At 41.9% G+C, this 15,625-nt stretch overlaps 2 protein-coding genes across 5 annotated transcripts in view; one reads left to right on the plus strand and one right to left on the minus strand.

Annotated features, from left to right (window-relative positions):
* The window catches only part of TPGS2 (tubulin polyglutamylase complex subunit 2), a 64,730-nt gene extending 51,474 nt beyond the window's left edge, over positions 1-13,256 (minus strand). Inside the window, exon 1 of one of the 2 annotated variants that reach the window (XM_070452869.1) lies at positions 13,125-13,256. In XM_070452869.1, coding sequence (XP_070308970.1) covers positions 13,125-13,206 — 82 coding nt within the window. In that variant the 5' untranslated portion in view covers positions 13,207-13,256. The remainder of the gene's footprint in view (positions 1-13,124) is intronic. The other variant, XM_020869557.2, reaches the window with a different exon arrangement.
* The window catches only part of KIAA1328 (KIAA1328 ortholog), a 406,763-nt gene continuing 402,726 nt past the window's right edge, over positions 11,589-15,625 (plus strand). Inside the window, exon 1 of one of the 3 annotated variants that reach the window (XM_020869551.2) lies at positions 11,589-11,691. Coding sequence is in view for 2 of the 3 variants with exons in the window: in XM_020869550.2 (XP_020725209.2) it covers positions 13,528-13,669 (142 nt within the window). In the remaining variant the exon portion in view is untranslated. Of the gene's footprint in view, positions 11,692-13,516; positions 13,670-15,625 lie in introns of those variants that run through there. The other 2 variants (XM_020869550.2, XM_020869547.2) reach the window with 2 other exon arrangements.

The raw sequence follows: 15,625 nt of genomic DNA on the forward strand, positions 1-15,625 counted from the left end.
ATCCTGCCACCCTGCTACCCACAGGATCGGGGTCCCTGGAGCAGGATCATATAGAAATCATAGACATGATCTATTCCAGTTGCCCCAACTGAGGAAGTTAGCCTCTCACAGATGGGAACAGTTTTATGAGAGGGGGGGAAAAGTCTGGTGGATATGCAGGAACTTCCCAGACCCAAGTCACAGAAGTGAGATGCTACCCCTGGGGCTCCTGCCCCAGGAGAGAAGTTGACAGTCCTCACCTGAGCCTTTCAGCATGGGACAGGGAAAATCCTATATGTTTACAGATTCCCAGTATGCATATGCCATCCTACCCACACATGGGGCTATTTGGAAGGAAGGAGGTGTGCTTACTGCAGAGAATAAATGTGTGAAATGTGGCTTAAGCATACTGAAGTTCTTAGAAGGAGTACAGCTTCCAAAATGGATGGCAGTGATTCACTGCAGGCCTCATACAAAGGGAATACAGAGGTAAAAAAGGGAAACAAAGCGAATACAACTGCCAAAAGGGCGGCCCAGAGCCTGCAACTTGGCGACCACCCCTCATGCCTCAAAGGTGAGATCCATGCAATCATTCCCCCATCTACAGGAAGAAAGACTTAGATAAAGATTGAAAACTGGGATTCAGTAGAGATCTAGAGGACCATGGTGGCTAGCTAATGAACACAGGCAACACTTCTTTTCCCAAGCTGCAGCTTGTCAAGCCATCAGGAAGGTTCATCAAGACTCACCACAGGAGGGAGGTCCTAAATAATTGGTCAGTTGAGCTCATGGTTAACTCCAGGTATGAAAACTACAATCAGCTGGATAGATGAGACACGCCCATCTGCACAATGAACACAACTCCCCAGACCAGACCCGCCAGAGCCCCTATATAAGGGCCATTCAGACCAGAGGGACATATCCTGGAGAAGACTGGCAGATTGATTTCACTGCAAGAGTACTAGGCATTTTCAGGGATCTCCTGGCACTAGAAAACACAATTTCTGGGTGGACAGAAGCATTCCCTGCTAGAACTGAAATGACAGCTGAAGTGGCTAAGGCATTACTAAAAGATATAATCCCCAGGTTGGGGCTCCAAGGATCCCTGCAAAGAAATAATGGTCCAGCATTTGTGTCTCAAGTGATGATGGAAGTGCGTGCCCTGGGCATAAAATGGACCTTGTACTCAGTCTGGAGACCCTCCCCACCCAAACTGTCAAAGAGAGATCCAATCAGACCCTGAAATGGGCCTTAGCCAAGGTATGTCAGGAAACTCAAGAAAACTGGCCCTAGTCTGCATGTGGTTAGCCCCAGGGGATAAATTAAAATTAAGTGTATTTGAACTTATAACACACACATAGTAGACCCATTTCCCAATCCCAAGAGAAGGGACACCTTAACCCCGCTGAAATGGAATAACTCAAGTATGCCCCCCAGGTAGGAGAAACCATGAAAGCTCTCACAGAAGATGGTGACCAGGTGCCCGCACCCACTGGCCTGGCCCTCCACCTCTTCCAGCCAGGAGCCTGGGTGAACCTAAAAATCTCAAAAACCAGCTCATGCCTAAGTAGAACAGACTCTCCTTCGTGACCCTAACCACTCACCCTGCCTTGATGTTGTAGGCATCACTCCATGGGGACACTGTACTTGAGGGAAGAGGCCCCCAAGCCCCAACCTGTAGAGAGACAATCTGGGGCAATGCCCCCCTTGATGACTTGTGATGCTAAGACCTGAAGCTTCTCTTCTAAAAAACAATCAAAGCATGACCAGGGAGATACAGCCTCAGCAGTGAGCCTTGACATCAGGGCACACTTGGCTATAGGCAGAAAACCAAGATACTTACATTTTTAGGAAAAATCTGACATGTGACCATTATTCTTTTGTCATCTGACACATAACCACTGTTCTCTTCGGCCATGTATCTTACATTGTCTGAAGTCATTTGCCTCAAAAAGTAACAAAGTGGGCTGGGACCTAGGACCCTTTGCTGCAGTGCTGCAATGTTTGTACCTGGACATACTTCTCCCTGAGCAACAAATACATAGAAACTATATGGGACTAAAAATAACTGTGTGCATGTGCATTTGGGGCAATTCTAAACAGAAGATACAGAGAGGCCAAAAAACTCAATTGCCACTTTTGAAGTAGTTTGTTGTTTAGTCACTAAGTGTGTCTGAGTCTCCAAGTTGCTAAGTTGAGTTGGACTCTTCCATGGACTGTAGACCTCCACAGAGAGGGTGCAACCAGCACTGAGACCTGAGGGGCAAAGTGGGGCAGTACTCCACTCACCCTCCCCAACCAGAGCCCTACAAAGCAGCCTTGCCCCTGGCTGTGGGAGAGTTAGACTCTGGAGTGTGAGCTGGCTTCTTTCCATTCTTTGATTCAATAAAACTCTCCTTCGCTTCTGAACCAAACTCGGTCTCATCCTACTGGCTCTAATGATACTGGGCAGGAAGACCCTTTTTGGGGCCCAACTTGAAAGGGTTGGTAACAACAAAAGGCTGATTGTCTTGCCTACATGAGTGGCCCCCAATAAAACCCCTAGAATTTGGGTTTTAGGCCAGCTTCCTTGGGCAGAAACACTGCACACATATTGTAGTATTTCACCACTTAAAGAAGGAGTGTACTCTATGTGACCACTCACCTGTGGGAAAATTTCAGAAGCTGATACATGGCTTCCTCTGGATACTACCTGATATGTCAAAGGTCAGATTTCCAGGGTCCAACTGATTGATATAATAAACTATAGCTGGGAGTCCTGTGTCTTGTGAGTCCTTTTAATGAATCACTGAGACTTTTGGACAGTTGTGAGATGCCAGAAACATATATCTACCTCTTCATTTTAAATATGTTTTATTTGCTTTAGTTATGTTTTGGGAAATAGCAAATAGTTGGGTTTTGTGAGCCAAATTTAAAATCTTTTTCTATTACTAGGTGACTTAAGCTCATTCATATTTATTTTTACAAGGGATATGTTTGGTCTCAGCCTTATCATTATATTTTGTAATTACACGTATTACACTACACTTGTTATGTTTCTTTTTGAAATGTGTATCATTTCCTCTTTTCTTTAAAATATTTTGGGGAATGGACTGCTTTCTATTGCTTCATGATAAACTACCACAAACTAACAACTTTAAACAGCACCCAGGTCACAGTTCTGTAGCTTGTAAATCTGGCATAGCATGACTGGTCTCTCTGCTGAGGCTGAAATAATTGATCTATATTTCTATCCATCCAGGCGAACTGACTGCTCGTGCCAGCTGATATATTCTCATTGGGTGCTCCAGGTCATCTTCTATTCCTGTTACTGGCAGAATTCAACTCCTTGTGGTTGTAGGAATGAAGTCTTCAGTCCTTGCCTGCTGTCAGCTGGGGACACTTTCAGAGGCCTTTATGATATACTTTATCATGAGTTCTCATCCATCTTCAAGCCAGCAACAGCATAACAAATCTTTTTCATGCTTCAAATCTCTTTGACTTCCTCTTCTGTTAACAGCTTGTTGTAAAGTGCTCATGGAGTTAAGGATAATCTCCCTTTTTGCTATTTCACACAACAAATCACAGGTGTTGTACTTCAGGAAATCTTGGATGGAGGGCTATTTTTGAGATTCCTTTTTATAAAAAAAAATAGCCTTACTGAGATATAATTCCACACCATAAAGTGTTCACCCCACTGAAATGTATACTTCAGTGATTTTTAGTATGTTCACAAAGTTGTGCATCCCTTCCTGAAAAAGTAACCTTGTACCATCCTCCATTCCCCACTCCAAGCATTCTGGCAATTTACTTTACATCTGTACATACGATAGATCATATAAGTGAAATCATAAAACACATGGCCTTTGTAACTCTTTTAATTAGTTTTCAAGGTTAATCTATATTGTAGCATGATCAGTACCGTATTTATTTGCCAACATTTTCTATTGTATGGACATACCACATTTTTCAGATCCATTCATCAGCTGATGGACATATGGATTGTTTCTACTTTATTACAAATAATGCTTCTAAGAATATTTCTGTACATGTTTTTGCATGTAAATGTTTTCATTTCTCTTGGATATATATCTAGAAGTGAAATTGCTGGGTCATATGGTAACTACGTTTAGCTTTTTGAGGAAGTGTCAAACTTTTTTCCAAAGTGGCAGTGCCATTTTACATTCCCACCTATAGTGAATGAATATTCCAGTTTCTCCAATTCCTTGCCAAGGCTTAGGTTTATTTATTTATTTATTCAGCAGGCATCCTAGAGGGTGTGAAGTGGTATTTGGATGGGATTATTTGATGTTTTTGTTGAGTCATATGAGTTCTTAAGAGATTCCACCCATAAAACCCTTATCACATAAGTGATTTGCAGTCTTTCCTTTTCTGTGGAGTCTTTTCACTTTCTTGATGGTATCTTTAAAAGCACAAGCATTTTTAATATTGATGAAGCATGATTTAGCTAGTTTTTTCTTTTGTTTCTTGTACTTTTGGTGTTAGATCTAAGAATCTACTGCCTAATCCAAATCATTAAAAAAACAATTCAAGGCCTATGTTTTAGCACATACATTTAATCTAAGATCCATTTTGAGTTAATTTTTGTATATGAATTGAGGTTGGGGTCCCATTTTGGTCTTTTGCATGTGGCTATCCAGTTGTCATAAAATATGTTGAAAAGACATTTTCCCTCATTGAGTTATTTAGATATCCCTGTTGAAAATCACAGGGCCATAAATGTGATGGTTCAGTTCTGGAGTCTGAATCCTATTCCACTGATCTATACTTCTATCTCTATACCACTGCCCAGTGAAAACTACTGTAGATTTGGAGTAAATTTATTGTAGTAATATATACATTAAAATCTGCCATATTAACTATTTTAAAGTATATAGTTAAGTACACTTGACATTGTCATATAATTATCACTATTCATCTACAGAACATTTTCATTATTCCAAGTGCAGTAAACTTTCAAATAGTGAAGTTTAAGCCCTTTAACTTTTGTACCTCTTTTTCAACTTGTTTTGGCTATTCTGGGTTTCCATTTTCATATTAATTTTAGACTGGATTATTTGTCAATTTCTGAGAGAGAAGCAATTGACGTTTTCATAGGGATTGTAAATTTAATCAATTTTCAGAGTATGGGATTCTAAGAATATTAAGACTTCCAAACTATAAACATGTCTTCCACTTTGTTTAGATGTTCAATTTCTTGACATAATGTGTGTGTGTGTGTGTAGTATTCAGTGTACAAGTCATGCACTTCTGTTAATTTATTCATTAATGGCTTACTTCTGTTAACGTTATACTAAGTATTTTACTGTTTTGACCCAATTGTAAATTGAATTGTTTTTATAGGTTTATTTTTGGACTATTCATTGCTAACCTATAGGGTGTTTTGTGTGTGTGTGTGTGGATTTCTTAGGACTTTTTTTTAATTCGTGGAGCATGTTATCTGCAAATAGCTCTTCACTTCTTTCCTTCCCACTTGTATGTCTTTATTTCATTCTCTTGCTTAACTGCCCTGATTAGAATCTCAGTAAAATGCTGAATAGAAGTGATAAGAGGGGAGTTCTTATTTTGCAGAAAAGAGAGAATGTAGCATACCCGAGACTGCAATATTTAGAGACATCTGCTTGTAAGGTTGGTCCTTGGTTGGCATCTGGGAACTTGGATTTCAAGAGGATTTCTACCATTCCCTGGTAAGAATAGCTCATTGTACCCACCTGTTATTGCAGACAATATGGTTTATGCTGAACACCTGCTTTCCTCTGGGAGTCTCAAATTTGGTACATATTAGGTAGAGGGTGTCTACATAATGGATTTCCAATAAAAGGTATGGACTGGGTCACATGAGCTTCCCTAGTAGACAACATTTCAGAGGTATTGTCACATGTTGCTGGAATAATTAAGGGTGTCCCAAGTGATTTCACCAAGAGAAGACTCTTGAAAACTTATATCTGGCTTACTTAATCTCCCCACATGGACCTTTCCCTTTGCTTCTACTGTAATAAATCACAACATGACTGCCTCTCAAGTCTTGTAACCTCAACTTGGTGTGGTGCTGGGGATCCCATGAACATTTGTCTTGTTCCTGATTTTACTGGGAAAGTATCCAGTTTCTCACCATTAAGTAAATGTTGGCTGTGGGTTCTTCATAGACCCTTCATCAGCTTGAGGAAGCTTGATTTTTGCTTTTATGTTTTCATTCTATGTCACAATTCAGGTATGTTCTGTCATCAGGGAACATACCTTGTATGATATAAATTCTTCAGAATTTATTTTGGCTTGTTTAATGGTCTAACATATGGTTTATTCTTGAGGTTACTCCATGTATACTTGAGAAGAATTTTTATTAGACTGTTTTTGATAAAGTGTTCTACAGATGTCTGTTAGGTAGAATCAATTTAGTGTTGCTTAAGTTTACTAGTTCCTTGTTGACTTTCTGCCCAGCTGTTTTATCGACTGTTGTAAGTAAGGTATCATCTGAGGCTATTATTGCTGAATTATCTATTTCTCCTTTCAACACTGTCAGTTTTTGCTTCATATATTTTGGACCTTCATAGGTACATATATGATAATTGTTTTGTTTTCCTGGCCATTGATACTTATTATCATTATGAACTGTCCTCATTTGTTTCAAATAATGAATTCTGTTTTAAAGTTTATTTTATCTGATCTTAGTATAGCCACTCAAGCTCCACTTTGGGTTCGATTTGCATGGTATATTTTTCCCCCCACATTTTCAGTTTTAATCTGTTTGTGTCTTTAAATACAAAATGTGTCTCTTGTAGACTAGGTATATTTGAAGCATGTTTTTGCTTTTCTAAAATCAGGTACCAGTCTCTGCCTTCTCATTGAAGTGTTCAGTCCATTTACATTACATGTAACTACTGATAAGGTATGATTTATTTCCACCATTATGCTATTTCCTTCTGAGTCCTCACCAGCAATATTTTCAGTATGGCTATAGCCGATTTCTAATATCAGTCTGTTAATGGTGATTTATTAGACTTTCCTCTATCAAGTTCCTGAAAATTCTTCCAGCTTCCACCCATTTCCCAGTTTCAAAGATGTTTCCACATAGGTATATGTCGCAGGAGAACCCATTTCCAGGTAACGAAATATATACATTAGTTTACTACGCTGCATAACAAACTACCACAAATATAGCAGTGGTTAAGATGGCGGACACTATCCTCTTGATGGCCATCAGCTAGGGGGCTGCTCTCAGCTCCTACAGACTAGTCGCAGTTCCTTGCCACTGGTCCTCTCATAGGATCTCTCACAACACGGCAGCTTAGCTTTTCAAAGTCAGGAGGAAATCCATCTGACTTCTACATTCTTTTTTAGAATGCCCTGCTGATTATGTCAGGCTACCTAGGATAATGTCCTTTTTACGTCAAAGTTAATTGATTAGGTACTTTAATTACATACACAAAAACCCTTTGCCTTTGTCATATAATGTAACCTAAGCCATGGCATGACATCCCTCCTTCTGACAGGTCCTGCCCATTCTCAAGAGTAAAGGAAGCACTAGGTACAGGTAGCACTAAACATCACCATGGACATCAGGAGACGGTCAATGCTGAAATCAGACTGATTATACTCTTTGCAGCCAAAGATGGAGAAGCTCTGTACAGTCAGCAAAAACAAGACCGGAAGCTGACTGTGGCTCAGACCATGAACTCCTCACTGCAAAATTCAGACTTAAATTGAAGAAAGTAGGAAAACCACTAGACCATTCAGGTATGACCTAAATCAAATCTCTTAGGATTATATAGTGGAAGTGAGAAATAGATTCAGGGGATTAGATCTGATAGAGTGCTTGAAGAACTATGGATGGAGGTTTGTGATATTGTACAGGAGGCAGGGATCAAGACGATTGCCAAGAAAAAGAAATGTAAAAAGGCAAAATGGTTGTCTGAGGAGTCCTTACAAAGAGCTGTGAAAATAAGAGAAGCAAAAGGCAAAGGAGAAAAAAAAAAAAAAGATGTACCCATTTGAATGCAGAGTTCCAAAGAACAGCAAGGAGAGATAAGAAAGCCTTCCTCACTGATCAGTGCAGAGAAATAGAGGAAAACAATAGAATGGGAAAGACTAGAGAGCTCTTCAAGAAAATTAGAGATACCAAGAAAATGTTTCATGCAAAGATGGGCTCATTAAAGGACAGAAATGGGATGGACCTAACAGAAGCAGAAGATATTAAGAAGAGGTGGCAAGAATACACAGAAGAACTATAAAAAAAGATCTTTATGACCCAGATAATCATGATGGTGTGGTCACTCACCTAGAGCCAGACATCTTGGATTGCGAAGTCAAGTGGGCCTTAGGAAGCATCTCTATGAACAAAGCTAGTGGAGGTGATGGAATTCCAGCTAAGCTATTTCAAGTACTAAAAGATGATACTGTGAAAGTGCTGCACTCCATATGCCAGCAAATTTGGAAAACTCAGCAGTGGCCACAGGACTGGAAAAGGTCAGTTTTCATTCAAATCCCAAAGAAAGGCAATGCCAAAGAATGCTCAAACTACCACACAATTGCATTCATCTCACATGCTAGCAAAGTAATGCTCAAATTTCTTTAAGCAAGGCTTTAACAGTATGTGAACTGTGACCTTCCAGATGTTCAAGCTGGTTTTAGAAAAGGCAGAGGAACCAGAGATCAAATTGCCAATATCTGCTGATCATTGAGAGAAGCACCAGAGTTCCAGAAAAACATCTACTTCTGCTTTATTGACTATGCCAAACCCGTTGACTGTGTGATCACAACAAAATGTGGAAAAATTCTTCAAGAAATGGGAATGCCAGACCACCTGACCTGCCTCCTGAGAAATAGGTATGCAAGTCAGGAAGCAACATTTAGAACCAGACATGGAACAATAGATTGGTTCCAAATAGGGAAAGGAGTAGGTCAAGGCTGTATATTGTCACCCTGTTTATTTAACTTATATGCAGAGTACAGCATGAGAAATGCTGGGCTGGATGAAGCACAAGCTGGAATTAAGATTGCTGGGAGAAATATCAATAACCTCAGATGATGCAGATGACACCACCTTTATGGCAGAAACTGAAGATCAACTGACGAGTCTCTTGATTAAAATTAAAGAGGAGAGTGAAAAAGTTGGCTTAAAACTCAACACTCAGAAAACTAAGATCTTGGCATCTGGTTTCATCACTTAATAGCAAATAGATGGGGAAACAATGGAAACAATGAGAGACTTTCTTTTTTTGGGCTCCAAAATCACTGCAGATGGTGACTGCAGCCATGAAATTAAGACGCTTGCTCCTTGGATGAAAAATTATGACCAACCTAGATAGCATTTGAAAAAGCAGAGACATTACTTTGCCAACAAAGGTCCGTCTAGTCAAAGCTATGGTTTTTCCAGTAGGCATGTATGCATGTGCGAGTTGGACTATAAAGATAGCTGAGCACCAAAGAATTGACGCTTTTGAATGGTGGTGTTGGAGAAGACTCTTGAGAGTCCCTTGGACAGCAAGGAGATCCAACCAGTCAATTGTACATGAAATCAGTCCTGAATATTCATTGGAAGGACTGATGCTGAAGCTGAAACTCCCCATACTTTGGCCACCTGATGGGACGAACTGACTCATTTGAAAAGACCCTAATCCTAGGAAAGACTGAAGGTGGGAGGAGAAGAGGATGACAGAGGATGAGATGGTTGGATGGCATTACCAAATCAATGGACATGTGTTTGAGTAAACTCTGGGAGTTGGTGATGGACAGGGAGGCCTGTAGGGCTGCAGTTCATGGGATTGCAAAGAGTCGGACATGACTGAGTGACTGAAGTGAACTGAACTGAGAACTGGAGGTCATCTTAGAAATCTGCCCACTAGTTACCCTATAGTTACATCCTTTAAAACATCCTTTTGTCAAAACAGAAAATAACTGGTACATCATTATTAAATTCTCCTCCCACTTTTGGTTTAGTCTTATGTGCATGTATTTATGTATGTTTGTATTAGTCTATATGAAAATAATGCTCAGCAGAAGTCTTTTTGTGGAAGGTTCCCCAATCTATATTTGATTTGATAAAATCTGTCCTCTAGTAGATTCCTCAGGATGGGTTCATGGGTGGAGAATTTCCTAAGTTCTTTTATTCGATAGACAGTTTGGATAGATATTAAATCCTGGGCTCACATGTTTTCACAGAATTTTCTATACTTGTTCATGTATTTTGATTTTGTTTGGAGTTTAAAGTTTTCTTCTACTTCAGTTCTTTTTTGGGAAGAGTCTTCCTCAATTGTCTGTTTGACATTTTATTTCCTGATTCCAGCATTAGTTCTCTATAGGTTTTACTTTTCTCTCCATTTTGCAATAGGGTGTCATTTAAAAAGATTTCGAGGTTAGTGACACTAGTTTCTCATTTCTGTTGGTTGTTCCAGCTAGCCTCTTTGGCTAGAATCATTTCTGGGTCTGTTTGCTTGCCATGGATTCTTCTGATGGTGAGAGAGTGGGGCAGGAAAAATTATGGTCTGGTCCTATGGTTTGTTGCTTTTTCTCTTTTTACTCTGTTACTTTGCACATTTGGTATTCTCTGTCTTTAAGCAACACTGACAGTTTGGTTTTGGATAAAAATGTAGTTGCAGAGTTATTGCATGTATTTTTGGAAGGAGATTTTTGGGAGGCTGCTTACCATATACCCACCACTAACTTCAGCTGCTTTGCTTTAAAAAATCCTCTTAATATATTGTCTTTTCAAACAAGAAAGAAATGTGAAAACATACAGGCATGCTCGTTTTACCATGCTTTGCTTTATTGTGCTTCTCAGATATTGCCTTTTTTCTTTTTTTTTATTTTACAAATTGAAGATTCGTGGCAACCTTGCATTGTTAGATAATGGTTAGTATTTTTCAGCAATAAAGTATTTTAAAGTTAAGATATGTACATTTTTTAGACATAATGCTATTGCACATTTAATAGAGTGTAAACATAACTTTTATACACAGTGGAAACCAAAAATTTGTGAGACTCACTTTATTAGGATATTTACTTTACTGCAGTGGTCTAGATCCTAATTCCCAACATCTCTGAGGTATGTCTGCAAATGATTTTCGACTTGTGATTACTAACTTGAAATTATTAGGTTTTGACTATATTTATAAATAGACTGCTTACAGGACGCTAGATTTCCTATAAATTTAATTACCAGAGTTGTTTAATTCCTTAGGTAGGTTTTAACTTGTAACTGTTAGCAGTTTTCCAGACATCTGAAATACATAATAGATTAAATGCATCAATGAAATTTAAAATGTTTATAGACATTTAATTATTTAGGCCTTTAAATCAAACTGACAGTTTAAGGGGTATTTAGTTAGCTTGATTTGAGTAATTAAACATTTATTAAAAGAAAATAATTTCTTAATTAGAGAAAATTTTCTAGATTTATAAAGATACTAATGAAGTTGAAGCTCCAATACGTTGGCCACCTGATGCAAAGAGACTGAATGCTGGGAAAGATTGAGGGCAGGAGGAGAAGGGCGAGAGAGGATGAGATGGTTGGATAACGTCATCATCTCAATGGACAGGAGTCTGAGCAAACTCTGGAAGACAGTGAAAGACAGGGAGCCTGGAATGCTGCAGATTGTGGGGTCACAAAGAGTCGGACATGACTAAATGACAGAACAACAAAAATGAAGTGTGTCTGTGGTACAGCAAGACCTGCCCAAGTCCAGAAGTACAAGAAGCAATAGGGCAGAAGTCTGGGTAAGAATAAGGAGATAAAGTATGAGTGGTCTCGGTGATTAGCTCTCTCTTTGCCCTACACTCTAATTTCCTTTCTAAAACTTACTGCTTCTCCCAAACACATCAGGATGTTTCACACCTCATTTACTGTTTTAGGCACCGAGGAATATCAGTTCAGTCGCTCAGTCGTGTCCCACTCTTTGTGACCCCATGAACCGCAGCATGCCAGACCTCCCTGTCCATCACCAACTCCCGGAGTTTACCCAAACTCATGTCCATTGAGTCGGTGATGCCATCCAACCGAGGAATACAGGGAAGAATAATACAAAGTTCCTAATCTCATTGACTTCAACTACAGAAAAGAGACAAATTAAAACAAACAAATAAATACATAATTTCAAATAGTGGCAAGGCAATGAGGATAAAAAAAAGTAGGATAAAGGAAGACAGTGATAGGGAACAGTGTTACTGGAACTGTATTCAGGGAAGGCTTCTCCGAGGTTGTGATATTTAATCAGAGATCTGAATGAAGTCAGAGAAAGACATTCAGAGGAAGAGAATTTCAGATGGAAGGTCTAGCAAATTGCAAAAGCCTTGACGTTGGAACAAGCTTAGTGGGTTTATGGTACAACAAGGAGGTGACTGTGACAAAAGCAGAGTGAAAGTAAAGTCAGAAAGACAGCTGAGCATAAATTATAGGAGACTGGTGGGTCATGACACAAAATCTAGATTTTATTATGAATGCCAAAGGAAGGTATTGAAATGTACTATTTGGCCTGCTTAGACTGCCTTTCTCCTCCTCGGTTATCTGGCTAACTTCCACTTGTCTTTCAAAATCAGCATCATCTCCTGTGGGACATATTATCTCCAGATAATATGAATCGCCTCCTTCTGTGTGCTACCTCTGAGCAATAACGAGTGACTGAACTGTGTGTGTGTCTCATTTCATTGTAGAGTAGCTCTAGTATTTAACGTAGTAGTAGGTAGTAAAGAAAGGTTCCATAAAGGAAAACCACCCATTCAACGGTGCAGACCTTCACTTCTCTGGACCAATTCAGGTGCCATTCACACGGAGGCACATGGGAACCGGTTGCCCTGGGAGGTCGGCTGCAACATTTCCCCACCTCTCTCTTGCCACCTGAGGCCAAGAAGGCCTCTCAGGACAGCCAGCCTCCCACTGTCAGGGGCCTGCTGTTTCCCCTTAGCACATCTATTCCCGCATCCTTCCTGGGCCCTGTGGTGGGATTTGAGATGGGGTGACCTTCGGGCTTCGCGTCTCTGCATCCACACTCCCGGCAAACGCTTCCGTGGCCCAGTCAACGCACCTTCTAAACAACGGGACTTAACAGCCGCGATGTCCACTGGCCTAGAGAGTACAGCTCCCGCCGCGCCTCCGTGGCACACCCTTCGTCCCGCAGTCGCCCCCCCCCCCCGGCCCCCCCCGCCCCTCTCACCTAGGATGCGAGTGACCCCCAAGGTCAGCTTCTCCAGGTGCGGCTTGCTGCTGCCCAGCAGCGGGGGCGGCGTCTCCTCCATGTCTCGCGTCCCGGCTCCGCGTGCAGCCGGGGAAGGGGAGGGGACCGGGCGGGGGAGCGGGGCGGGCCGGAGGGCCGGACTCCGCCCAGGAGGCGCGGCCGTCAAGTTCGCGGCATGCCGGGACTTGTAGTGCTCGGCGCCTGAGAGGGCTGCGGGGCGGAGATGAGGGGCCCGGGCTGCTCGGGCGGTAGTAGTCCCCCGAGGAGCTTGTTCCCGCTGCCCCGGCGGGTGCTCCACGCCACGCCGCCGGGACCCAGCGACCCCTCCGGCCGGACCGTCCCCCCCCGCCGGGGCCGGCCGCGCAAGCGGGGGCGGGCCTCTATGTCGTGTGGCCAATCCGGACCGGGCCTGGGGGCCGGGGCGGGGCGGCCCCGACGCGACGCCCCGAGTGGCGGTTGTTTCAAGATGGCGGACGTGGCGGGCCCCTCCCGCCCGGGCGCGGCGGCGTTCTGGAGCCGGGACTGTATCCTTTGCCCGCCTGACAGGGGGCGCCGGCGCCTTCCCCGGGGCGAACGGTCGCGAGGGACTCGAAGCGGGGGGGAGAGGTTCGCTGCGGACCCCGGGGGCGGGGCTGTGCTGTCTGGCCGCCGGGCAGTCCCCTTGCTTGGGTATTAGGTGGCAGAGAGCCTGCACTGTTTCTCCAGGCTGGAGTTCTAGACGTGGGCACTCGACCCAAGCTGTTTCCCTGCCCTCCTTGGCGGTGAGCTCTGGAAAGACGGCCTAGAGTCGGGGGCTGGAAGGGGCCCTCTGCCTGAGGCGACCTCCGGCCGGCCGGGTCTGTGCGGAGTGAGCTTCTGGAGGAGGGCATGGTGCTGTTTGGTCCAGGATCTTTTCGTCTTGGTTTAGGAGTATCCCTGGCCTGCGCTGTTAGGAGCAAGTCAGGACCTCGTCGGAGTTCTAAAGCCTGGCAGTGACGATGTATTTTCATACTTAGATCTTCAGAGAATTGTGGGACTTGGTTGCGCCCGGACGTGATCTGGTGATGCTGATGATGGAATCAGATGCGATGCAGATTTTAGGGCCTGGGAGCTGATTTGTCTGTAGGTTGCGGATCGCCGCTAGCAGGATTGAATCAGTTCTTCGATAGTTTTATGGTAGAGAAGCGGTGGTGCTTTTACCCTTGGAGTAATGAGATGTGTGACAAAACCGGTTCTTTTCCCTGCGTTAGGTACACTGTTCCAGATGGATCGTTGGCCCTGGTAACTTGCTTCATGTTCCAGGAGAGTTACCTGAAATGAGGGCATTCAGTGGGTTGGACACCCACGGAGGCAAGCCTTTTTGTCTGTTTGCTAGGATTGGCCATAGCATTGTTAGAGGCATTGCTGTTAACTTCTGAATCATTCTTTGCAGGTTCTACGTAGCTAGTCAGTAAAACTTAAGAAGTTACATGATCAATTCCCCTTGTTGGATTACTAAGATTAAAGTGTCACTCCTTGAAGAGTTGGGTATTTTTGCATTTCTTGCTGCTGAGCGTTTGGTGTTATGGACTTTCTAAGCATTATTACCATTTGTGTATGAGAGGTTGGTGAGCATCAAGTGAAATCGTGATCCTACACTGTGGATAAAAAGCACACTGATACACTGTGAAAATTAAATATTTTTTTTCTTTACCTGTCAGGAGAATATGTGCATCGGGAGCAACTGGACTGAATTAGAAGTAAGGAAATTGGGATGAGTCTTTCTTGTGAAACATTGTCTCTGCAATGTTAGAATTTTCTGATAGAGATATATGAAGATTATTAACTTACAGTGTGCTTCTTCAGTGTAATCATTTTCATAACCATCTATGTGGCTTTCGTTATTATTCCTTAACTTTATGTATAACCAATGCTATTGTGCTGATACGAAATGTATAAGGATATTGTTCTGATATATAGTAGAATGTAAGTGGGGTGTGGATAGGGGAGACAGTCTGTTGCAGTGGGTATTATTAAGTTAATAGGTGTGTAAACAGAATCTATGCTCTTGGTCTTAGCAGCCTTGTACTCATTTATGTAATCATATTACTCCGTATTTCATATAGATGTCATATAGCCTTCCTTTTCTCTTACATTCTCCCTGACTCTAAAAATTAACGTAAAATACTCATCTTTGCAGTGAAAGTGAGGAGTTGAAGTTATTTGGGGAAAATGGTGGTGATTACGTTCTGTAGAAATTCAGATGTTTGAAAGGAATTTCAAGGTTACCAGTATCACCTGTTTCCCCTCCCTATTCCACGTAATGACCAATTAATATCCAGCCTTAAATATTTTCATGTTAAATCTCTGTAGGACTTAAAAGCAATGTCCTATATGAATTTGTTACTTAATCTTTGCTAAAAAACATAATTATGAATCATTTGATTTAGTCATGTGTCTTTTGATCTATATGTAAAAAAATTTTTATTGGAATGTCTTTTGATCTTGATCTCTTTTCTCAT

This window comes from Odocoileus virginianus, chromosome 22 (genome assembly GCF_023699985.2).
Source record: "Odocoileus virginianus isolate 20LAN1187 ecotype Illinois chromosome 22, Ovbor_1.2, whole genome shotgun sequence".
Classification (NCBI taxonomy): Eukaryota; Metazoa; Chordata; class Mammalia; order Artiodactyla; family Cervidae; genus Odocoileus; species Odocoileus virginianus.